Source organism: Malus domestica, chromosome 04, assembly GCF_042453785.1.
Source record: "Malus domestica chromosome 04, GDT2T_hap1".
NCBI lineage: Eukaryota > Viridiplantae > Streptophyta > Magnoliopsida > Rosales > Rosaceae > Malus > Malus domestica.
The window spans coordinates 3,179,183-3,205,318 of record NC_091664.1 but is presented as its reverse complement, the minus strand read 5'-3'; the positions used below and the strand labels follow the sequence as shown (position 1 = coordinate 3,205,318).

Here is a 26,136-nt window from a genome sequence, read left to right as displayed (position 1 = left end):
GCTATTAGAAAATTGACTTGAGAAGAGAAAAGAAAAGATGATTCAATCCAAAAGCATAAATATATGGATGGCATGATAGATGGAAGGGTAGCATCACAATTAACAGCTTAAAAGAGAACAAATAATTGAGGAAAAAGTATATATAAAGTGCACTACGGAACATATTATGTTTAGGACGGATAAGGATTATCTGCCCTCTCACTTTCCGTGTCCTTTTGTGTCTTCCTGTTTGTGTGGTCACAGTTAAGCCACGTCAACATTTTGTATTACTATTCATTTTTGTCTTATTATCTCTATAAAAAAACAATATAAAATGTTAACATGGCTTAACAGTGACCACACAAAATAGGAGGGCAGACAATCCTTGTCCGTTTAGGACTCCCTACGGATTCCCCGTTACCTCATTTTTTTGCAAAATATTTTATAATGTTAACACGGAAATTAATGTTAAATTGTGTGACAGAGAATCCATAGAGTCCCACTTCGAGAGAGTCTGTTTAGCATTTTTCAAAAATATATATCTTTATAATTTTGGGGTCACAAGCTTCACCAAAAAGTTTTGGACAAAAATGCCCCCAAAACAAAAAAAATTCAAAAGCAGCCCAAAATAATGCACCAAATAATGCAGGGGTATTTTAGTCATTTTAACAGTATTTTTTAATAATTAATTCTTTTTGTACAATTTTTTTTTAAAATTAGTACCTCACAATAGGCTAGCAATATTATGATTAAATCAGTTGTTCATTAAATATTATTTTCTCTATTTTTAAACACATTCAAAACATCTTAAGAGGCGTTTAATGCTGATTATATAAAAAAAATTCGCACGCACATAATAATGTGATTAAATTAGTTGTCAAATGATTGTTTTTTATTTTTAACAAACGATATTATCTACACTATGGGGTAGGGAGATGGGCATAGCCTCATAATGAGTTACCAATAATGTTATTCAATCAATTGTTTATTAAATATTATTTTCTCTATTCTTAATGTAAATTCAATAGAATATAGATGGAAATTAAAAGACCAATTTTATTATGTGAATTCAGCTGCGTTAATTGGTTTGTGAGGGGTTTTTTCAAGCATAATCTAAGATTATTCATTTACCTCAAATATTTGACTTTTCTTTTGTCAATTCACTCATATAAATACATTTAAAATGTGTAAGTCTCATGTAACACGCCGTGATTCAAAAAATGTCTTCTGCATGCACGTGAGTGCGTGCATAAAGGCTAGTGTATAATTAAGGTGCCACTACAAAACACATTCTGTTAGGCTAATCCAATCCCTCTTTAAGATTGAAGCGATGGTTATTAAAAGTTCATATAAATATGGTTTGGTGATTCTGCTTAACCTAATAATGCAATATATGGGACTATATCCTATGTCATTTCCATGCCAAAAGGGTTCGAGGTATACATGCGTCAGAAGTCGAATGGTTGTTATATGTATTGAAATACGTATATGGGGCCTTGGAAAAACTTAAAAAGGAACCAAGGGACAAGATAATCAAATCAGATGAACAACTAGACAAAACTCTCTTTACTTGTTTTCCAAAAAAAAAAAAACTCTCTTTACTTTTATGTTTTGGAAAGAATCATCATGGGGTCGAATCCACACACTTCTCAAAGCTACTTGGATTAAAATGACAGAGAGATTTAAATTTGAATTTATGTATAATTAATTGTTCAAGTGGAGTTCAGAAATCTTAAAGATCCCCCTCCTTGATCTCAAAAAAAAACAAGAGAAGAGATCATATCCGGATCTCTTTCACCAAGGTTACCAGATCAAGTGATTCGGCCCTTTCAAATTTCATCCAACCGTTCACCTGTTTTGACCCCTTAAAAGGTCTAATAATTTTTAGTTGTTGGATGAAATTTGAAAGGCCCGGATCACTTGATCCGGTGACCTTGGTGGAAGAGATCCGGAGAGGATCTCTTCTAAAAAAAATGATACTCGTTCTTAAATTAAGTTTTTTTTTAGAAAAACGAAGGATGTGAAATGCTTAAGAAAAGAGTGCTTAAGTTTAAAATCTATAAGACCATCTCCAAAGGAGATGTCAAATCCTAAGTTGAATGCTATGTAATCAAATTTGAAGATAAAAGCATGCTCCAACCGATATGTCAATCATGTGAATTGACATATGAGTTTTCATATGTCAAATTTGACTATAAGAAACTGTGATGTCAAATAATTTTTAATTATTTTATTGTTTTGAACCCATTAATGCACAAATTATAGATCTTAAAAATTTATTTTAATTGATTTCTTTTTAAAATGGATCCTACAAATATCATTTATAACAAATAAACATATCGGTTAGAAAAATAGAAAATCTGACATTGTCACATCAGCCATCAAATTAACATTTAACATTTATCTTTTGACATCTCTATTGGAGATGCGCTAAGGACTTGCCAATAATTATTTGGTATAATGCCATTTAATCTCTACTTTATTGGAAAATGTTATATGTTCAAATTATAAATGCTAAGGAGACTCTTTCACTTTTGACTCTCCGTCACCTCGTGTTTTTGGCACAATTCTCGTGCCAACATTATAAAACATTTTGCCAAAAGTATGAGGTGATGGAAAGCCTATGGAGAGTCTCACTTTGAAAGGAGAGAATTTCTCCTTTGAGAGTCTCCTTAGCATTTCTCTTATTAAATTTAATTTTCTCATGTGGATTTGTTTAAAAAAAATAGTGATATTCATTAAAACAATTTCAAAAATAAATTAGAGAAATGTACAAGATACGAATCTCAACATAACTGTTAAAACACCTAAAAGGCTAAACACGAACGATCCACACTAACTAAAAAGTCCACTATATCAAAATCTAGCATGTGATCAGTATAATAGTGGATAGGGTGTGAGGGGTTACTATATTCGAAGAAACAAAGGTTTTAGAAAATCTTTATATTTTTGCTCACTCATATTTTCTGTTTTGCGCCCTCTAGGACTTATTAGTTGTATTCTGGTGTAGATGAGGATCATTGGTACTTGCTGACATCTACTTCCGATTATGTAAAAAGTTATCTTATGTTACTTTGACAAATATGCATCCTATCCAAATAAGAATATTCTTTAATTGTGTTACACTTTATCTCTGCTCTGACACTGCATGTTTTGTAATAAGGGTTCATCCTACCGTGCACACTTTTAGTTAGACTTTGGTTTCAATGTATCTGTACTTTTACACATCACTTATATATTATGGCTTCGTAACCCTCTAGATGATGGCTAGCATGCCTTGATTTTTAGGTCCACGTGGGTATCTAAGTGGGGGTGTATCGAAGGGCATCTCATGCCTAAGTCAAAAAGTAGTGGATAGAAAAGAGAACTTGAGAGAGTTCTTAATAGTAAGTGGCAATTACGGTTTCCTCTATTTGACCTGCCTATTTATAGGGAAAAATCCTAGCAAGCAGTGTAACATCCCACATCCCCCAAGGGATTGGATCCTGTAAGCCTTATATGTATATTTTCATCTTTACCTAGCACAAGGCCTTTTGAGAACTCACTAGTTTTGGGTTCTATCGGAACTATGAAGTTAAGCGAGTTCATGTAAGACCAATCCCAGGATGGGTAACCCACTGGGAAGTTCTCGTATGAGTTCCTAGAAACAAAACCGTGAGGGCATGGTCGGGGCCCAAAGCGGACAATATCGTGCTACGGCGGAGTCGGGTCCGGGATGTGATGGGGGCCTAGGTCGGGATGAGACAATTTGGTATCAAAGCCAATCCCTGGTCGGAAGTGTGCAGACGAGGACGTCAGACCCCTAAGGGGGGTGAATTGTATCATCCCATATCGCCTAGGGGAATGGATCCTGCAAGCCTTATATGTATATTCTCATCTCTACCTAACACGAGGCCTTTTGGAAACTCACTGGTTTCGGGTTCCAACGGAACTCCGAAGTTAAGCGGGTTCGCACGAGAGCATTCCCAGGATGGGTAATCTAATGGGAAGTTATCGTGTGAGTTTCCAGAAATAAAGCCGTGAAGGCGTGGTCGGGGCCGAAAGCAAATAATATTGTGCTACGACGGAGTCGAGCCCGGGATGTGGTGGAGCCTGGGTCTGGATGTGACAGGCAGCTAGGAGGGGAGACTGCAGAGCATACTAGGCAATCCTCAATGATGCAAGCCAATATCCACAGTCCTGCCAGCTAGTAGTTCTGAAGGTCCTTGTTGGTAAGAGCACATATTGAGCATATTGTCCACATGTCCATCTTCTACTGGATGTGGTTATTATGTCTCCACAATTACTACCAAACACGAATTTACATTATTTATTTTAACATTTTATATATTGATACCAGATGAGTTTACAATGTTTTCATTCTAAAAAAAATCATTCTCGAATTAAACAACTAGATGATTCTCAAACCATAAAAATCAATATTTTGTGTGTGTTGCTAGTTTTACAAAGCAGTTCTTCAAAAGTCCTTTTATAAAACGTTACCAAATGGCCGTTATAAACTCCTTTAAAATTTTGTTTGAATACAATTTTTTTTTTGTGAACAAACGATAGTATCTATACTAAGAGATAGTGAGTGGACTAAGCCTTCCAATGTACTAGCAATAATATGATTCAAATTCGTCTTTGACGAGAATCGAACATGAGACCTTATGTTTTTAAACTCTTATAATCCATTAAAATTCCAATTATATACACCCACTCTGAGATGCATTGGTAATCCATCTTAGGAATTAGGATGTGCTTCCTAACCATCCTAACAATGTCCAACGTAGCTTTGCTTCAAGCACTTCTCCATCACCCACATGAATTGCAAAATTAATGATCCAGTCTCCAAAAAGTTATGACAAAGGAGTCCACCTGCCACCATAAACCCATCTCCATTCTTTTAACAGACCATTCAACGTCTTCAATTAGGTGAGTGTTGCTTTCATATTATTATTATTATTCTAATTAACTTGTTCTTTTCTTAAATTGATCTACTTATACTACGAATTCAATTGCTCCTTTTTCAATGTCTGCGTCGGATGTGATTCAACGCATTAAATATGAAAACCCACAATTGAAAGTGATTCTTCTACAAACCCGCTCACAATATTCAAGCAGCAATGCAAGTAACGTCTAAAACACAATTTCAATTTTCGATATGTTTCCAGCCTCGATTGCATGAAGCATTCACCAATGTAGGTACTATGGTGATCAAATAAACAAACAAAAATAAAGACAAAGTTACAGTTCTTGCATAAGGTTTCGAATCAACAATACTCTGTAGAAGAGAATCTCAACCTGAATAAATGGTATGCCTAAACCACAGGAGACTCCTGAACGTAAAAAGAAGAAACAAGAAAAGGACAACACAAACCGGTGGAGAAAGGCGTATCCTACCACAGAATGGCCTGCCTCACCGGACAATGACTAAAAGCCAAACCCAGAATTGACGTACCAGCTCCAGAGTTCCCCAAAATTTTGCATATTGTTGGAACTCATCAGACAACCGCCCCAAGTACTTCAAAATGATAAGTCCTTGAGACTAACCGACAACTGCGACCACCAAAGCAACCAAATACTCTGAATGGACCGTCAACGACTTTGTTTCTCTATATTCCCGTTACTACATGGATGGAAGAGGCAAAGAAGAGCAAGGCAAAATTGAAGCCACAACGGGAGAAGCAAAATCATGAAGCTGTGGCAGCTGCTGCCTTCTCCATCTTCTCTTTTTCAATCTCTGCTCTCCTCTGTTCAGCATGCTGTGCAACGCCATTTGCAAGAGCCTGATGCTGGAAGTCCAGAGTCTGCATAAGGCTGTGAACTCTCAACGGATCTGATGCTTGCATGGCTTCACGAGCAACGCAGAGGAAATAAGGAAACATGTCAAAAATGCCATAAATTTAAAAGTTATTCAACAGATAACACGGGAAAGAATAATGTGAAAACATGCAGTAAAAGAAAATACAATCAATTGAACAGAAAATAAAAAAACTCGCGACAATCTCTCAAGGGATGCAGGGGACCAAGCGTGTCATTAAATTGCATGCATAAGGGTCCTATAGGACTGTTAGGCATCTTTATTGACTTAGTACTTGGACAAGCACCAGGCTGGCCTTTCACAGCACACCTCACAAGAACTAAAATAATTTAAAGAAATTGAACTTGAACAAACATCAAGCATCGAGAATCACCTGAAAGCCTGACTAACTTGTTGTGATGTAATTTTAGTATCTTAAAAAAAAAAGGGGAAATGAAATTCAAATTTTGGGATGAGTTAGAAAGGTGAATTGTTCAGTCAATATTAGGCATCACAAACCAGGATAATGTGACAACACTACACAGCATGTTTAACTTCACCGTTACTCTAAAAAGATCATAAAAGATGACCACCATAGAATAACAAGTATTCTCTCTAAAAAAAATTCTAATAAGAAAACAGGGCACACCTGTGCAGCTAACTTTTGAAGTTCAACGCTATCAACTTCATCACCATCCTCGGCATCAAGTCCCATTTCCTTGTCAGATCCATCCCATATTCATCATCATCATCAGTTTGGAAACCATCCATTTCGTCGTTATCTTTTGGTTCTTCCTCCTTTGCAGCTTCTGCCAACACAACATTAATAAGTATAAAAAACTGATAGTAAAAAACTTAAGTGCAGGAGCCATGCAAACAAAAGCTATAAATTAAAATGTGGAAGTAACATATTTTACTAGCTACAATGAAATGTATAAACATTCTCATTTCTAAATCTGAATTCACATTATAAATCTAAATATTCCCATTCGTCGAATTAAATCACTGTCACACATTCCTCTCATACGTAATTTGTTTCAAGGATATTTAATCCAAGTGAAGATACAACTAGAGAGTAAATAACACGGATAATAAAATGGAGTGAAATTAACAATAAGACTAAGATAACAATAGGGATGGGAGAGAATAAGGACAGAAAAATTATGAAAAAAAGTAAGTGGCTTCAAGCTTAAATGTTTTTCATAACAATTATAAAACTGACTGCATGATGTACGATGAACGAACACGATTCACGAATCTTCAAGATCCTTACCAAAAGGATTCGGAGAGGATCGTGTTGGTATGTAATGTACCTGCAGACATATAAGACTCCTTGCTTGCTGTCTTGCTGGTTAAGTAATTACTAATCAATACTACACTATTATTGTGTATCAAATCACTCCTGAACAATAATTAAGTCCTATATATATATATATATTTCATCCAATAATAATGGGAAAAGGAGATGCAAGCAGCTTCTTCTATATCAGCCTTAACATAATTCTTCTTAAATGTATATGTTTTTTTTTGGAAGAAAGAAGAAGAAGAAGAAACTTAAATGTATATGTTTGGTGCAAAGTTGCACTCAAAAGGAAGAGCCACGCTTCCAAATGAGGTGATATATTTTTGGCATATATATTTTATATCTATCTCATCTTAATAATCTAATTGTTCTTCTGATTGATTAACAATCACTTGCTGACCCTAAAGTGTGGTTGCCTGTGTTCTTTAGACTTTAAACAGTATACTACAAACACCAGAAAATTAATTTATTAAATAAAGAGCAATATTATTCTTGTGCCCTCAGAATATAAATCCCATAATTTCCAGGCTAAAAGTCGTTCTAAAATTGCTTCATCTGGTAATAATTGCGCATACATGTACGTCGCAAAGGAAAATATATTTGCATGAAAAAAATTAAGGTTGTTACTTTCGTTGCATCCCAAACCCATGCATATATGATGGTTAAACGTCATGCATACGAATATTGTACATCATTTTGTAAGATTTTAAGCCCTCTGTGTTTTAAAACTTTGAAAATGCATTTAGTAGTCTATGGTCAAATAGTTTTTTTTTCTCTACATATAAGGAGGTTTAGGTTTAACGTCGGTGGATGACGAGTTCGATGCCAAAGTATTATGACATGCCCACTTTACGGTCTAGCTCAAAATCCCCACCCATTAATATAAAGGAGTTTTAATGAAACACTCCTGGTATTGTTCACTTTTAATGAAAAACCATATTTTTACTTGTTCCTAATACTATTCACTACACATTTATTTGTCATTTTTCATTAAAACTAAAGTTTTTTTGAACTTTTCATTAATTTTCCTTTAATATAAATATATTATTGGATAAAAAAAAAGACTCTAATAATGTGTTTCCTTAAAAGTAAGTAATCCATAATAACTAATTAATAATTTAGTAAACAAGCTAGCCAAAACCCAATATCGAACTCGCAACAAATATTTATACCTTCATCACATACACATGACATGACTTCCTTCCGGTAACTATCACTAGATCACGGAGGTTATGATAGTATATTACAAAACTACGTACGTTTAAAACAAGATAATTCACTTACAATAAAGTTATGCCACCACAAGTACGAGTAGGATTCTCTTCCATCTTTTTTTTCCTCTCCTCCCATTTGAATGGTCACGGTTAAGCTACATTAATATCTTATATTAATTTTTTTATAGAAAGAGAAAGAAAAAATTGAAAATGTGAGAGAAGAGAACGAAAGGGGATGAAAAGAGGAGAGGAGAGAATCCTAATTTCCACAAGTAAGCTTACAACTAGGTATCACAATCAGCTTAAATATATCTTCCTAGCGTTATTGTCAGCCGAAAACAATGCTTTATTAGAAATAAATAGTATGATATCAACACCCTTAACTCATCTATATCCTTAAACCGATCAGCCTGTAGATGTCAACTCATTGCAAATACAGCTATTAGAAAATTGACTTGAGAAGAGAAAAGAAAAGATGATTCAATCCAAAAGCATAAATATATGGATGGCATGATAGATGGAAGGTTAGCATCATAACAGCTTAAAAGAGAACAAATAATTGAGGAAAAAGTACATATAAAGTGCACTACGGAACATATTATGTTTAGGACTCCCTATGAATTCTCCGTAACCTCATTTTTTTGCACAATATTTTATAATGTTGTCATGGAAATTAATGTTAAATTATGTGACAGAGAATCTATAGAAAGTCCACTTCAAGAGAGTCTCCTTAGCATTTTAAAAAAATATATATATATATATATGTATGTTTATATATAAAGCCAACTACTCATTTTGGGATCACAAGCATCACCAAAAATATGAATAAAAATGCCCCCAATTCAAAAAATTTCAAAAGCAACTCAAAATAATGCACCAAATAATACAGGGGTATTTTAGTCATTTTAACAGTATGTTTTAATAATTAGGGTAAAAGACTGTTTACTACCCTCATGTTTCGTGGTTTTCAACATTTAGTACATCAAGTTTTTTTCGTCTCAGAGTCATACATAAAGTGTAAATTTTGGGACAGTCTCATTCATCCGTTAGTCAAACTATTAAATTTGCTGTTAATTGTGAAGTGGCGCCAATGTGGACAATAACTGGACGCCACGTGTCATCCATAGTTTTGTTTTTTTTGTTTTTTTCTTCTTCTTCCTCCTTCTTTCTTCTTCTTCTTCTTCTTCTTCTTCTTCTTCCTCCGAAGCTGCAACTTTTTTTTTCTTATCTTCTTCCTCATTATTTTCCTTCTTCCTTCCTCCTTCCTTCCCATTCTTCTCCTTCTTCCTTCTTCTTCTTCTTCTTCTTCTTCCTCTTCCTCCAAATCTGGGGAAGATAAAGTTTTTTTTATCTTCTTCTTACTTCTTCTTCCTTCTTCTTCTTCTTCTTCTTCTTCTTATTCTTATTCTTCTTCTTCTTCCTCCGAATCTGCAACCTTTTTTTTTTCCTTCACCTTCTTCCTTCCTCCTTCTTTCCTCTTCTTCTCCTTCTTCCTTCTTCTTCATTCTCCTTCTTCTTCTTCCTCCGAAATTGGGGAAGATGAAGTTTTTTTTTTCTTCTTCCTCCTTCTTCCTTCTCCTTCCTCCTTGCTCCTTCTTCCTTCCTTCCTCCTCTTCTTCTTCTTCCTCCGAATCTGGGTTGCAAATTTGGTTTTTTTTTTCTTATTCTTCTTCTTCCTCCTTCTTCTTCCTCCCCTTTCTTCTTCTTCTTCTTCTTCCTCTTTCTTCTTCCTCCCCCTTCTTCTTCTTCTTCCTCCGAATCTGGGGAAGATGAAGTTTTTTTTTTGTTTTCTTCTTCCTCCTTCTTCCTTCTCTTTCCTCCTTCTTCCTTCCTCTTCTTCTTCTTCTTCCTCCGAATCTGGGTTGCAGATTCGGTTTTTTTTTCTTTTCTTTTCTTTTCTTCTTCTTCCTCCTTCTTCTTCCTTCTTCTTCCTCCGAATCTGCAACTTTTTTTTTTCTTCTTCTTCTTTCTCCTTCTTCATCCTTCCTCCTTCTTCCTTCCCCTTCTTCTTCTTCTTCTTCCTCCAAATCTAGGGAAGATGAAGGTTTATATATATATGTTATTTATTTATTTTATAAATAATTTATTTTTAATTTCCACGTGGATGACACGTGGCGCCCAGTCATTGTCCACATGGGCGCCACATCACAGTTAACGGGAGACTTAACAGTTTGACTAACGAATGTATGAGACTGTCCCAAAATTACACTTTAAGTATGAGTCTGAGACGAAAAAAAACTTGATGTACTATGTTTATACCATATTTAGGGCCTCGTATTTAGACCTCGTATAAATACTCATGGGACTTAAATGTAATTATGTGATAAAGGAAGGGGCAAATATGTAATAAGTGAGGAGTCCTTATTCTATAAAATGACCCCTCACCCTCACAATTAGGGGAGGCCATTTTCTGGAGGTCATTCCTTAAGTCTCTCCTACTAGAGCAAAGCTCTCACACTCTCTCCCTCACTTCTCAGATAAATACAATCAGTGTAGACGTAGCCCAAACCTTGGGTGCACCACGATACATCTTGTGTTATTTACATTACTTGTAGATTCACGGTCGGATTTACGTTGTTCCAAGACCTCCGGTTTTGTGCATCAACATTTGGCGCCGTCTGTGGGAATCGACACAAAAAACTATGTCGGTTTTCTTTCATTTTTTTACCTCCACCGTGAAACCTCACCACAACCTCTACCGAAAATCTGCAGAAACCACCCACAAGCAGAGACACACACATTCTGCACTACTTCCAATAGCATCCAACATTGGATTCCAGAAATCTCTATCCCTCTCTGCAACTTATCTTTCTGCTGGAGTAGATAATACTTTCAGAAGGAAATTTGATCGAAAAAGGTTCTTGGAGCCGAGCTCGTGAACGTGAAAGACAGGAAGAGGAGGGAGGACCGCATAAATCCAAATCGAAAGGGCCGACAGCTTGACCAAGGAAGCACTTTCTCCTCTCTCTCTCAGAGGTTGATATTTTGGTTTGGAATAATGCTCGGAGCAGGACCTCAACTCCACGTGACAGATCGCTGAGCTGCCATCTGTCAGCTGACAGATCACCTTCTTTTTCCTCTTTGCACCGCGTGGTCTTCACGGTTCGAATAGGGTTCATCAGACCATCAAAATGGTGTCGTGCGCTCAAACCTCTCCGCATTACCTGCAATAGCTCTTCCTCTCGTTCTAGATCCCACAACGCCAACGACTCATCAAAACAACATCGTCAACACCACTGCCAACACCAACTCGTAAAAAAGCAGACTCCTTCTTGCAGATTCATAGTCTCTCTGTCTCTCTCAATGGAAGCTAATCCGACTGCAACCTCCAGCACCTTCATCGACCTATGCACTCCCTCCAGCACCTCCATCGACCTGTACACTCTCTGGCACCAAATCGCTTATCCGCTTCTCTCATACTTTCTTTTAGAATCGCTCAAATCGGATCTGGACGAGCTACCCGGGTTAAAATAGATAACCCATACTCGAAACGGCGCCGACGCTGGCAGATCTTTTGTGCAACAAGTGGGCCTAGACGTCGGTAGATCTCTTCAGCTCCTCCCGCCGATCCAATCGCCCAGTAGAACCTGGACAGAGTTGCCGAGCTCCCGGGACAGAGCTTCAACCTTTTGGGTACGTCCCTGTCAATGAAGATTCTGGGAGAGCTTTCTCCTACTGGTTTATCGAGGCTGCCGAGGACCCTCACTCCAAGCCTGTTGTTTTTTGGCTTAATGGGGAAGGGCAATTCTACCAGTTAAGCTCGTTGCTGCATCCACAAAGGTCATAAATAAGTCTCGAAAGATTTATCTCTTAGCTCGTTTGGGATCTCATAGTCCCCCATCCACAATTCCAAGTGCTGACTCGAGAGCAATGCCACGTTATCTTGCTGACTGCCCGCATCCACGAGTCCACCACCGAGTCACCCTCCAACTCGGCTGAGTCAATCATCAAAGCCGTCTGCAACATGACGTGTTTCCCCGACTCATGCTTCACTCTGATAATCAAACTGGCGGTGAACAAGTTCTTCATCAAATCGAGGACCGAAAAGGTCGCCGACTCCTCCCGTGGCTTCGACGACGACCAGGATATCGACGACTCCGAACCCGCCCCGATTTCCAAAACGCGGTGGATGGCGCGCTCGCTGCGTTCTCTGGACACATGCAGCTCGGGGACACGTGTTCAATGCTGGGTCAGGTGGACCGGTCCATTGAAAGCTATGAGATGGGATTGAAGATTTCAGACAGCAGAAAAAAGAATATTTCAGACAACAGAAAAGAAAACGAGAGGCTCTCCTCGAAAGCACATGGGGGACTACTTTATCGGGGACATAGAAAGGGGGAAACGTTTGGGCCTAACCTACACCTCTGGGATATAGATGGAGGTGGTATCAATTATGAGTCACAGGAATTCTTTTTCACTAAAAAATGGTGCTGTGGGGGACATGACCATGCAGCAAAAAAAGGAAAGCATAAATGGAATGGCAGAAATAAAGAGAAACCAAAAGGGAGGCACATGGGGACATTGCAAAAGCAAGGAATAAACATCCTACCAGAATGATGTGATTTACTTTTCTTGTTTCTGAATGGTGTAAATTTATTTTCCTTATCTTTCGGAAATATCTGTATAAACCCCATCAGAGGGTAACCTTAAAAAAATAATAATAAAAAATAAAAAATAAAAAATAAAAAAACCGCAAGCCCAAAATAATGGGTTGCAATGTCATGTGGTGGCGAATGCCCATAGACCCAAAAAAGTCAGGCCCTCTATTATCACCAACCAGGTGATCAAAAGTACGCCCAATGCTCCAAAATTATTCGGCAACCTGTCGCTATTACCACCAACCAGGTGATGAAAAGTACAACCCGTACTCTAAAATCATTTGGCAACTAGCCATTCATGCCACCAACTAGGTAATGAAATGTACAACCCGTACTCTAATATCATTTGGCAACTAGCCATTCATGCCACCAACCAGGTGATGAAATGTACAACCCGTACTCTCATTCATGCCACCAACCAGGTGATCAAAAGTACGCCCAGTACTCCAAATTATACATGAGCATTACTCATGTCATTCATACATAAACATTCATGAGCATCACTCATGTTAACATTCATGAGCATCACTCATGACAACATCCATGAGCATCACTCATGTTAATCAACATAAACATTCATGAGCATCACTCATGTCAATCAGCTTCAAAAGCTTCATTTACGTAGCTCTATCTTCAAAAGCTTCATTTACAAAAGTTCCAGCTTCAAAGCTTCATTTTACAGAGCTCCAGCTTCAAAGCTTCATTTTACAGAGCTCCAGCTTCAAAGCTTCATTTTATAGAGCTCCAGCTTTAAAGCTTCACTTGCAAAGCTTCACTTACAAAGTTTCAGTGCAGGGTATACAAATACCACCTCCAAACAACCGCCACTTAGGCCCATACATGGATTCAATTTGAAGTCTCCAGCCAAAAGACTCTATTGACCGAAGACTTTGGGGACTACACCATACACCATATATTGGGCCTCAACTAGGCCTCATGAAAAATACTTGGGGAACTCTAGCCCATTATTCATGTATTGAGGAGCGAGCCCTTATTCTATAAAAGGGACTCCCTCACCATCATTAGAGAGCATCGCCGCAAGCATCAACTCTAGCCCATCGTCCATGTATTAAGGAGTGAGCCCTTATTCTATAAAAGGGACTCCCTCACCTTCAAGCTCCACAAGCCGAGCAAACCAAGACAACATAAGCCACGAGCCGAGCAGCCTCGCAGCGTGTGCTATTTCTAGTTGAGCATCATTTCAGATTGAGCACCGTCACATATCAAGCATCAGTTTAAGACAACATCTGGTTACTTCGGCCCACACATGGACTGAATTTCAAGTCTCCAGCCAAAAGACTCTCTTGACTGAAGACTTGAGGGACTACTGTTTATACCATATTTAAGGCCTCGTATTTAGACCTCGTATAAATACTCAGGGGACTTAAATGTAATTATGTGATAAAGGAAGAGGCAAATATGTAATAAGTGAGGAGTCCTTATTCTATAAAAGGACCCCTCACCCTCACAATTAGGGGAGGCCATTTTCTGGAGGCCATTCCTTAAGTCTCTCCTACTAGAGCAAAGCTCTCACACTCTCTCCCTCACTTCTCAGATAAATACAATCAGTGTGGACGTAGCCCAAACCTTGGGGTGCACCACGCTACATCTTGTGTTATTTACATTACTTGCATATTCACAGTTGGATTTACGTTGTTCCAAGACCTCCGGTTTTGTGCATCAACATACTAAATGTTGAAAACCACGAAACATGAGGATAGTAAACAGTCTTTTACCCTAATAATTAATTCTTTTGTACATTTTTTTTAATTAGTACCTCACAATAGGCTAGTAATAATGTAATTAAATCAGTTGTTCATTAAATATTATTTTCTCTATTTTTAAACACGTTCAAAACATCTTAATAGGCGTGTAATGTCGATTATAAAAAAAAATTCGCACGCGCGTAATAATGTGATTAAATTAGTTGTCAAATGATTTTTTTTAACAAATGATATTATCTACACTAAGGGGGAGGGGGATGGGCTACCAATAATGTGATTCAATCAGTTATTTATTAAATATTATTTTCTCTATTCTTAATGTAAATTCAATAGAATGTAGATGGAAATTGAAAGACCAATTTTATTATGTGAATTTAGCTGCTTTGATTGGTTTGTAAGGGGCTTTTTCTAGCATGATCTAAAATTATTCATTTACTTCAAATATTTGACTTTCCTTTTGTCAATTCACGCATTTAAATACATTTAAAATGTGTAAGTCACGCGTAACGCCGTGATTCAAAAAATATCTTATGCATGCGCGTGAGCACGTGCATGAAGGCTAGTATATAATTAAGGTGCCACTACAAAACACATTCTGTTTAGGCTAATCCAATCCCTCTTTAAGATTGAAGCGATGGTTGTTAAAAGTTCATATAAATATGGTTTGGTGATTCTGCTTAACCTAATAATGCAATATATGGGACTATATCCTATGTCATTTCCATGCCAAAATGGTTCGAGGTATACATGCGTCAGAAGTCGAATGGTTGTTATATGTATTGAAATATGTATATGGGGCCTTGGAAAAACTTAAAAAGGGAAAAAGGGACAAGAGAAATCAAATCAGATGAACAACTAGACAAAACTCTCTTTACTTGTTTTCCAAAAAAAACTCTCTTTACTTTTATGTTTTGGAAGGAATCATCATGGGATCGAATCCACACACTTCTCAATAGGGGTGGGCGCGGTGTGGTTCGGTGCGGTTTCAAGTAAACCCGCAACCGAAACCGAAACTTTTTGCGGTGCGGTTCGGTGCGGTTTTGAAGCCAAAACCGAAATGAAACCAAACCGTTTGGTTCGGTTCAGTGCGGTTTCAAACGGTTTCGGTTTGGTTTTTGAGAAAAAAAATGTACAATTTAAAATATATACCTATTTATGCATAAAACAGTCTTATTTTCCTCATATATTAATTAATGAACATGTAGCAACAACAATGTAGCAAAAACAGCAACAACAATGCAGCAAAACTGCAGCAAAAAACAGTGGCAAAACAATGCTCCATGCAATTTCCCTATGCTATTCTGAAAAGTGTGAGTTTGTTTCCGTAGTATTACAATATGTTCTTATGAAAGACTACATACGCAGCGTGCAATCCCGGGATAGCAAGTTAATCATCTACCTTAAACACATTACAAATATTAAGCTGCTATGAAATCATTAAGTGGGCCACTAGCTACTCTTTCTGGTGGCTACTAGTCTAGCATTTTATGGTGCCTTTGAAGCCAAGAATGCTATCAGAATTATTGAAGCCATGCGATGATCAAGGACTACACTCGAATGATGAACTTAGAATATGGTGTGATCCGAATTCCAAAGGATTGCAAAGAATGAGGCAGTTAGGCTGTCACCATGGATATGTCAGGGGGCATGACATGAGCTAGAGGTTGTGCAGATTGTATTGCGTAATACTGATCAATACAAAGATTATGCGTTGTGCAGGAGGTAAACTTTGATAGGGGTTTTCATGACATTGTGAAGAAGATCAAGCATTGATCTGGTAAGTCTTTGACAATAGAATTTATACTAAGATGATACAATAAACTAATTTAAAACAGAGAGACAACATTATTTTGATCTTAAAACATAATATTTAATATATGGTGCGGTTTCAGTTTCGGTGCGGTTTTGAAAACCCAAAACCGAAACCAAACCGTTTTCTTTGCCGCGGTTTGGTTTTGAAACCAAAACCATTTCAAAACCGCAAAACCAAACCATTCGGTGCGGTCCGATTCGATTCGTGTTTCGGTTTCGGTTTTCGGTTCCAAGTGCCCACCCCTACTTCTCAAAGCCACTTGGATTAAAATGACAAAGAGATTTAAATTTGAATTTAGAGAAAATGACTATTTACTACCCTCATATTTTATGGTTTTCAACATTTAGTACATCAAGGTTTTTTTTGTCCCAGAGTCATACCTAAAGTGTACATTTTGGAACAGTCTTATACATGCCGTTAATTGTGACATGGCGCCCATGTGGACAATGATTGGGCGCCACGTGTCATCCACATTTTTTTTCCTTCTTCTTCTTCCTCCTCATTCTTCTTCTTCTGGGTTGCAAGGGGTTGGGTTTTGGGTGGGGAAGGGGGGGAGGGGAGACGAACTGGGTTGCAAATTCTGGGTTGCAAATTCGGTATTTTTTTTCTTCTTCCTCCTCCTTCCTACGAATCTGGGTTGCAGATTCGGTTTTTTTTTTTCTTCTTCTTCTCCTCCTTCCTTCTTCTTCTTCTTCTTCTTCTTCTTCTTCTTCTTCTTCTTCTTCTTCCTCCTCCGAATCTGCAGTTTTTTTTTCCTCCTTCCTCCATCTTCTTATTCTTCTTCCTCCTCCGAATCCGGGTTGCAGATTTCGATTTTTTTTTCTTCTTCCTCCTTCTTCCTTCTCCTTATTGTTCTTCTTCTTCTCCTCCGAATTTGGGTTAGAGATTTCGGTTTTTTTTTTCTTCTTCCTCTTTCTCCTTCTTCCTTCCTCCTTCTTCCTTCTTCTTCCTTATCCTTCTTCTTCTTCTTCTTCCTCCGAATCTGGGGATGAAGATTTTTTTTTACTATATATATATTTATTTATTTTATAAATAATTTCTTTTTAATTGCCATGTGAGTGACACGTGGCGCCCAGTCATTGTCCACATGGGCGTCACGTCACAGTTAACGGGAGACCTAACAGTTTGACTAACGGATGTATAAGACTGTCCCAAAATTTAGACTTTAGGTGTGACTCTAGGACGAAAAAAACTTAATATACTAAATGTTGAAAACCATGAAACATGAGGATAGTAAACAGTCTTTTGCCCTTGAATTTATGTATAATTAATTGTTCAAGTGGAGTTCAGAAATCTTAAAGATCCCCCTTCTTGATCTAAAAAAAAGAGAAGAGATCATCTCTAGATCTCTTCCACCAAGGTCACAAGATCAAGTGATTCGGCCATTTCAAATTTCATCCAGCAGTCCACCTGTTTTGACCCCTTAAAAGGTGTAATAATTTTTAGCCGTTGGATGAAATTTGAAAGGCCCAGATCACTTGATCCGGTGACCTTGGTGAAAGAGATTTGGAGAGGAACTCTTCTAAAAAAAATGATACTCGTTCTTAAATTAAGTTGTTTTTAGAAAAACGAAGGATATCAAATGTGGATGCAAATTTTCACCTTCTCTTTCTTTGACAAAATTGCACCTACAAAACAATCAACACCTATGGTCAAGGCCAAGAGCCTTACGCACCCACGATGAATTGGGGGGGCTTTGGCTGAAGAACCTCGATTACAAAAGTTATAATTTAGAGAGAAACGTATTTGGAGAGTTTTTGGGAGTTTTGCAAGAGTGTGGACCTCCTTTTTTAGAAAAAAATATGGTCATATATATAGGGAATGGAGGTGGCCGACCCTTAGAGGTTTTTTGTGTGAAAATGGGTGATTTAATTGGTGATTAATGGATTAATTAGAATTTAATCCATTAATTAGCCAATTAATCTCTATTTGTATGGAATAATTTGTAGGTTATGAAGTCATTACCTAAGATGAGGATGGATAAGATAATTTGGAATTGGTTACCTTTTTTGGACACTCTTGGCTTGATTAAAGAATGATTGTCTATTGCTCGCGCGTAGGATAACCGGTGTGTCTCAGGGGTAACTTTGTCATTTTCATCAAAAATCGACGTGTCGCCTTGTGATTATTTTTTGCTCCACAAATGCCCCATACCTACTGGGCTACTCATTGGAAAGGGTAGTAGGTGTAGAGATTTTCTTGCTCTAGGAAACTTAGGATTGCTTCCTGTTTTGATGTAGATTCCCTATGAAATTAGATCATTCTAGGAAAGGGAAATAAATTTCTCTCAAAGCCTATTTAAGTCCACCTTAAGTGGGTTATTAAATCAATTTTGGAGAGTGATTTATTCTACCCTACAAGAGAGAGAGAGAGAGCTTAGAGGATATTTGTTCCCCCTCCTCTAGCAATCTCCTACATTTTACTTGTGCAAAGGACCGTCTTTCATTACTTTCTTCGTCTTCTCCGTGCCGTACCAATGTAATAAAAACTTAATTTCTTCTTGTCTTTTTCTTGGGTGGTGCTGCCACGGGGTAGTCGTCGGGGTGGTACGGCACGTCGGCTGACAAGGGCCAGGAGTCGGCTTGGCATGGGCCAAGAAGGTGATGTGGAAAGGAACATTGCTTGAGTAGCTCGGCTTGATTGAAGCCAAGGATTGGTTCAGCATGGGCCGAGGAAGTGGCGTGGAATAGGCAATTATTTAGGCTGTCTGCTGAAAATGAGGAAATTACTTGAGTTTGATTTTCAACTGCCATAGATGGAGCAGTCAAGGATGAAGCTGCCAAGATCAGAGTTGCTCAAGATGAAATGTCAGATGAGTGAACTGTTAAGTGTAAAAGTGGTTGCTGCCCCTTAACCATTTGTTGCTTAGTTGATCTTCAAGCATTTGATCTTTTAAACTATGTGGCCTTTTCGCACTAGAAAGCTTACCCAGATGGGTGTCAGGGATTTAATTTACCATCTCGCACTGGAGAGAAATTAGTTTACCATCTCGCACTGGAGAGCAATTAGTTTATCCTCTTGCACTGGAGAGCAAACCCATAGGGGTGTCGGGGAATTGGTTTACCCTCTCGCACTTAAGAGCAATTAGTTTACCCTCTCGTATTGGAGAGCAAATAGTTTATCCTCTCGCACTGGAGAGCAAACCCTTTTGGGTGTTAGGGAATTGGTTTACCCTCTCGCACTAGAGAGCAATTAGTTTATCCTCTTGCACTGGAGAGCATGGAAGTCGTTGTCATGAGTGTAGCTGAGGAAAGCTGGACTATTGGACAACTGAAATAATCATCAGGTTGCAAGGTTTTGTTTGGTGAACTGCTTGAGACTTCGAACTGCTTGTGGAACCCACGTAAGGGTGTAAACGCAGTGAGTTGCTCCCTAAATTATTGCGCCATCATTAGGTGCTTCATCTTGTGCCCTTTTGAGGCTTAGTTGGCACGAGAAATTACACAATCGCTTGGTCAGGAGATGTTTTACTTCTTCTTGAATTTTCCTTTGTTAGGGTGGCAAAGCTCTCGATTGCCCTCAATCGTGATATGCTGGTCTAAGCTACTCTTCTATATGTTCGGCTAGTCGGTAGGTGTGGTATGTTCCTAGTAGGCGAGTGTGTAACTCACAGGCTGCTGGTTGAACTTGAGCCGGATTGAGTGACTGCTTCTTTCTGTCCGCTATGCTTCCTGCTCCGATGTGATGTGGATGATACTCATTGCGGGCCTAGCCGGAAATGAATGCTTTGCCTGGAAGGTTACTCATGTTGATTATCAGAGTGTGGCCCCAACCGTGAGTGTATACTTATCCTCGGGCCTAGTCGAGAGTGCACGCTCCTCCGCGCTCTAAGACATGAGTATACGCTATCTCGGAGGCCTAATCGGGAATGTACACTGCCTGAATGTTCGGCTCATGGCTGGTTGAGTGGCTGCTTGTTGGAATGCTGCTGGAAAGGATCGTCTGCCCTTATCCTACCTCAGGATAACTCGTCCGGGGCACGTTAGATCTCGGTGCGTTGCAAAAGTTGATTCACGAAGGTCGTCTGTTGTGCAAGGGCACTCATCAACTCTATGACTTGTCAAGACAAGTGTTGTTCGCCATTTAGATTAGAAGATCTTGGAAGGAATATGCCTCCTTGAGCAGTAGAAGTATGGTAGACTCCAGGCATGAGATTTGAGTTGGGAAATGTCAAATCTGTGGAGAAATATGGTAAAAATACCCTAGGCTCGATGGTTGCTCCGGATGGTCGAGATATTCTCGAGCCGACTTGGGCTGCTTGGGAAATCATTGGAGCAGGCAGGGCTGCGGGAGCAGGTTAGTGATGCGCAAAATTACTTGACACACAAATTAAACCCTCTTTTTTACAATTGTAGTATGGATGTAAGTAGGGTATCGTTCTAGGCCGGGGATTAGGAGGGATTGCTAATCTATTAAAAATATTAAATAAGACTCAAGGACACAAAACTAGGCTAAAAACTCTAATAACTCGAAACACACTTAAAATGACTCAAAATAATGAAAATAATCAAATTAGACACTAGGAACTGAAATGGACGGAAATTAAATTAAAAGACTAACAATAAAGAAAACTAACTAAATAATATAATTTAATAATGGATGGGTGTTTGGTTTTGATGAAAAGTAAATTAAACTTAATTAAATTACAGAATTGACAAAAACATAAAATTAAGGTAAAATGATAAATGACGGACTAGCTAGAGGGTTCTTCTCCACACATGACACATAAGCAACCTAAATTGATTTTCAGTTGTTCTTTCAATAAATTGTGAATTTCAATACTCCAGATTAACTGTGAACAGCACTTTTTTAACCCTCAGTTTTTCCACAAGTTATTGGGTTGGATGATTGCATACGACAACCCAAAACATTCCCTACAAGTTCCCTACATGAATTGCATAATAGAGATACAAGCAAGAATCATTAAGTTCTATGAAAAACATAAGCATTGACGAGGCACTCGTTACTATGATTTGCATGAAACTTATGCCAAGAATTTACTTAACGTGATTGTGACTAGCAACCTTTACTACTTGTGAATATAAGTTCATAACGATTAGGTGAAATTCACTTATATTCTAGCATCAAATTCATGCATGTAAATTAAGTATGCATCCTTAATCGACATACAAAAATAAGTTATCTATCAAGCAGTTAAGCAAATTAAATCACAACTCAGAAATCACAACTGAAGGTAATCAATTCATATTACAAATATATTCATGGCTTTGAATTAACCTCTAGTCAAAATAAGTTTAATTACACATTATTGAAACAGAAATAAAATAGAAGTTTGGAAAGATTAAACCGAAAGAGGATCTGCTGCATTCGTGCCCATGCTTGCCCTCTCCCTCGCTGACTTGCTTTCTGTTTATCACCTGGACTGCACTGCCTCACTTCTCTCACTACCGCTGCCCGTGTCTCTCCTCTCTCCTGCACATCCTCTCCTTCTTCCTGACCTCCCGCGCCTCACTTGCCCCGTCAGCCTTCCACCTGCCTGCTGCTGTCAGTCCTTCTCTTCAGTTCACGCTGCCAAATGGCAGCTTCCCCCCGTGTCACATTGCCTTGCGTTCCTGCTGACCTTCTCTCCTTCCTGCGTCTCTGCGAGCTGCCCAAAGGGCAGCCCCTTTCTCCCGCTCCCAGACCCCCATTTTCACTCGTTCGTCTGACTTCTTTTATTCTCGCACAGTCCTCACCTAACTCTGTCCACTTCCTCTTATTTTCTGCCATTCTTTTTGTTCCACTATTATTCCCCCGTGTCTCATGCCTTGGATTCTCCTTTTTCTTCTTATTTTTCCACTGCCCAAAGGCAGCTTCCCTTATTTTATTCTTTCACGTTTTGCTGTCTCTTGGATCCCTTTTTTTTCCATTTGTTCCAGCTGCAAAGGCAGCTTCTTTATGTTTCTTTTCTTTACTCACCAACTGCAAAACACTTCAATTTTAGATATATCATATAATTTCTAATGCCATATAATTTCTAATGCAAACCTAATAAATTTAGCCTAACTTCCATGACCTATAATCCGTGACATAATTCTACCAATAACCCATGACAAAATGAGAACGACTAAAGCAATTTTCGATGAATTTATTATTTAAAACTCATTTGTGCCATTTTTATTTTCTTTGCATAAACAAATCCAATAAACACAAAAATAACGTAAATAGCTCAAAATATAAGGAACTAACTTAAGAAAAGACGAGTGAATTCGAAGTAAAAATATATATAAATATGATCCGATCAGTTAGGCAGTGGGAGCAGGCTGGGCTGCTAGAGCAGGTTGGGCCGCGAGGGTAGGCTGGGCCACGAGAGCAAGTTGAGCCGCTAGAGTAGGCTGCTCAGCGCGTGATGCTCGCGAATGCGAGGCTTAGGCTTGGCTTGGCAACGCATTGGGCTCGCGTTGAGCATGGAGTGACATGGCTCGGGCCGTGGTGGTGGAGCCATAAACCTCGTCGTGGATGATTGCCGCGGTGGCCACCGCGGTGGTTGCCATGGTTGAGCCTTGTGGTGGCGGTGCCGCTCCCCTAAGATCACATTTAGTCTCGTGGATCGCCGCAGTCCCATTTCTTGAATATTGGAATTTTCAATTGTGGAATTTTCTAAATTTCTAGCCATTGTATTTCTCTTTTACATTTTATCAAAGAATATTTGCAAATAAAAAATTCTAATAATAAGAACGTACGAAACAATCAACACCTTTGGTCAAGGCCAAGAGTCTTCTACGAGTGTGAATCTCAGCTATCAATGAAAACACCAATTTGTGGATGCAAATTTTCACCTTCTCCTTTTTTGACAAAATTGCACCTATAAAACAATCAACACCGTTGGTCAAGGCCAAGAGCCTCACGTGCCCACGATGAAAGGGGGGCTTTGGCGAAAGAACCTCTGATACAAAAGTTATAATTTAGAGAGAAAAGTGTTTGGAGAGTTTTTGGGAGTTTTGAAAGACTGTAGACCTCCTTTTTTAGAAAAAATAGGGTCAAATATATAGGGAATGGATGTGGCCAGCCCTTAGAGGTTTTTTGTGTGAAAATGGGTGATTTAATTGGTGATTAATGGATTAATTAGAATTTAATCCATTAATTAGCCAATTAATCTCCATTTATATAGAATAATTTATAGGTTATGGAGTAATTACCTAAGATGAGGATGGATGAGATAATTTGGAACTGATTATCTTTTTTGGACACTCTTTGCTTTAGTAAAGAATGATTGACCACTGCTCATGCAGAGGACAACCCGTATGTCTTAGGGATAACTTTATTATTTTTACCAAAAATTCACATATCGCCTTGTGATTATTTTTTGCTGTACTTCAAATGCTTAAGAAAATAGTGCTTTTAAGTTTAAAATCTATAAGAGCATCTTCAAAGAGATGTTAAATCCTAAGTTGAATATCATGTAATTGTTCTTCCGCATCCAACCATGAAGATCTCCGCTGCTGCATTGGTGGCGGTGGTGGCGCTGAGTGTTGTCCTGTGTGCCAGCAGCGACGGCGATTACTCGTCCACCGTCGCGAAAGTGAAGATTGTGAGGGGGAAGAAGCTGTGCGACAAAGGGTGGAAGTGTAAAGGGTGGTCAAAGTACTTTTGCAATCTCACCATCTCCGATTACTTCCAGACTTACCAGTTTGAGAATCTGTTCTCCAAGAGAAACACGCCGGTGGCGCATGCCGTTGGGTTTTGGGATTACCAGGCGTTTATCACCGCCGCCGCGCTTTTCGAGCCTCTTGGGTTTGGGACCACGGGTGGGAAGCTTATGCAGATGAAGGAGATCGCCGCCTTTCTTGGACATGTCGGCAGCAAAACCTCTTGGAAGTCACCACTCTTGTTTGTGCATAGAATTGCTATTTTGGGTAGCTCTTGTTTTTATAATTAGTAATGTTTGATTGAGATTTGTTGAGTTTTAGTGAATTGGGTTTATGAACAATGTCGATTTTGAGGGAAAAAACTTGGATTTCATAAATTTTGTAAAACACAGCGACCGAATTGGCTAAATTAAAAACGCAGTGACCAAAAATAGATTTTGACCATCAATACAGTGACGAAAAGGATATATGTATACCGGTGTTCTTGTGGTTGTTGACGGCGATGGGCATGATTGTTCCAGGCGGTTACGGTGTGGCCACCGGAGGACCATACGCTTGGGGGCTTTGCTACAACAGGGAAATGAGTCCCATGCAGTCATACTGTGATGACTATTACAAGTACATATATCCCTGCAGCCCTGGAGCTGAATACTATGGCCGTGGTGCTTTGCCTATCTACTGGTTTGTATTCCATCTATTTTATCATTGGTTTATGTCGATTTCCTTTCATAATATTCATTTGTCCGAGCTTTCGTTTACCAAATAAATTAACCAAAGATGATGTCAGTTGTGTTGTAAAGTAGAGCGAGCTATCGTTAGATGAGATTAATTCGTTGGTCTACTCGTATAATGCCATCTTAGCAAGTTCACAAATTAGATGATACATACTGCAAGCTAGTAATTTACTTGTGGCGGAAACTAGATGGAGTTGTTTTGCGGTCAGAGTCGTCAGACATATTTGTCTTCATACAGCAGACGCCGCTTAGTGGGATAAGCCTTTGTTGTTGTCTGTCAGTTTGTTTCATAGTCTAGCTATTGTCACATTTATGTTTTTTCCTCAAATCTCGTGACATCTGAAGTTCTAGAAGATACGTGAGGTTGTAGTTTGAGTTCTTTGAATAGACAATGTTACTAATTTAACATTGGTTCTACCATCTAGGAACTACAATTACGGTGCAGCTGGAGACGCTTTGAAGGTGGATCTGTTGAACCATCCAGAATACATTGAGCAGAACGCTACTCTTGCTTTCCAAGCTGCAGTATGGAGGTGGATGACCCCTATCAAGAAGTCACAACCCTCGGCCCACCAAGCATTTGTTGGAGACTGGAAGCCTACCAAGAACGATACCTTGAGTAAGCGGTTTCCTGGATTTGGCACTACAATGAATATTCTTTATGGGGAATCAGTTTGTGGCAAGGGTGACATTGATGCCATGAACAGCATCGTTTCACATTACCAGTACTACCTGGACCTTATGGGTGTCGGTCGAGACGAGGCAGGGCCTCATGAAGTGTTAACTTGTGCCGAGCAGGTTGCATTTAACCCAATCCAGCCTGCTGTTACTGCATCTTCTTGAGATCTATATCGTGTTAGGTTGCCTGCCCTATCAAAGCACATCTTCTTCTCCCATCAGCTTAGAAATTCAAAAGGAAAATCGAAACCCATCTTCTTCTCTACAAGTTGGAAGTATTAATAAAAAGGAGTCGGAGCTAGATGTTAATAGATTATTTGGAATTTCGCGCGTGAAGATGCATATATGTGAGAATGTGTAAACTGTTGATTGATTTGTTGCCATACTTAAGTTATTTGCTTTCTGGGTTTTGAAATCCATTCGTTTCCAACGTCGAAATGCGTCGTCTGTGTAATTTGTTATATGTAATATATGAACCGTTTTGTTCTCGTATATCTGTTATGGACAACTAAATTTGAGTGCCAAGTTTCATCAGTATATGGCAAATTCTTGCTTTATTTTTTATTTCGACAAGGTACGTTATCTTATTCCTGTTAGGCATTTGATTACGGCATACAAGAGGAAATTCACACTTCTAATGCTCTATGGATCGATGTTCTGAAATCAGCTCATGTACCGCTTTAATGGGCAAACAGCCCAACCCTTGGAACATACTATAGCCC

General features: G+C 38.6%; 1 protein-coding gene and 1 long non-coding RNA gene across 2 annotated transcripts in view; one reads left to right on the top strand and one right to left on the bottom strand.

Annotated features, from left to right (window-relative positions):
* Positions 1–2,039: 2,039 nt before the first annotated feature.
* The window catches only part of LOC139194891 (uncharacterized), a 60,878-nt gene continuing 36,781 nt past the window's right edge, over positions 2,040–26,136 (bottom strand). The window contains exon 6 of the long non-coding RNA XR_011579639.1: positions 2,040–2,081. This is a non-coding gene — a long non-coding RNA (uncharacterized lncRNA). The remainder of the gene's footprint in view (positions 2,082–26,136) is intronic.
* LOC103400659 (chitinase-like protein 1) lies at positions 23,784–25,906 on the top strand. Its single transcript, XM_029100862.2, has 2 exons — positions 23,784–24,683; positions 25,162–25,906. Exons 1-2 carry the CDS (start codon positions 24,505–24,507, stop codon positions 25,577–25,579), a joined length of 597 nt encoding a protein of 198 aa, XP_028956695.1. The 5' UTR covers positions 23,784–24,504; the 3' UTR covers positions 25,580–25,906.

What these genes read in the sequence shown, in the direction of transcription:
- LOC103400659 (XM_029100862.2), top strand. Translation starts at nt 24,505, where the DNA reads ATGGGCATGATTGTTCCAGGCGGTTACGGTGTGGCCACCGGAGGACCA. An exon ending in GGTGCTTTGCCTATCTACTG is followed by an intron (nt 24,684 to 25,161) that starts GTTTGTATTCCA and finishes TCTACCATCTAG; the next exon opens with GAACTACAATTACGGTGCAG.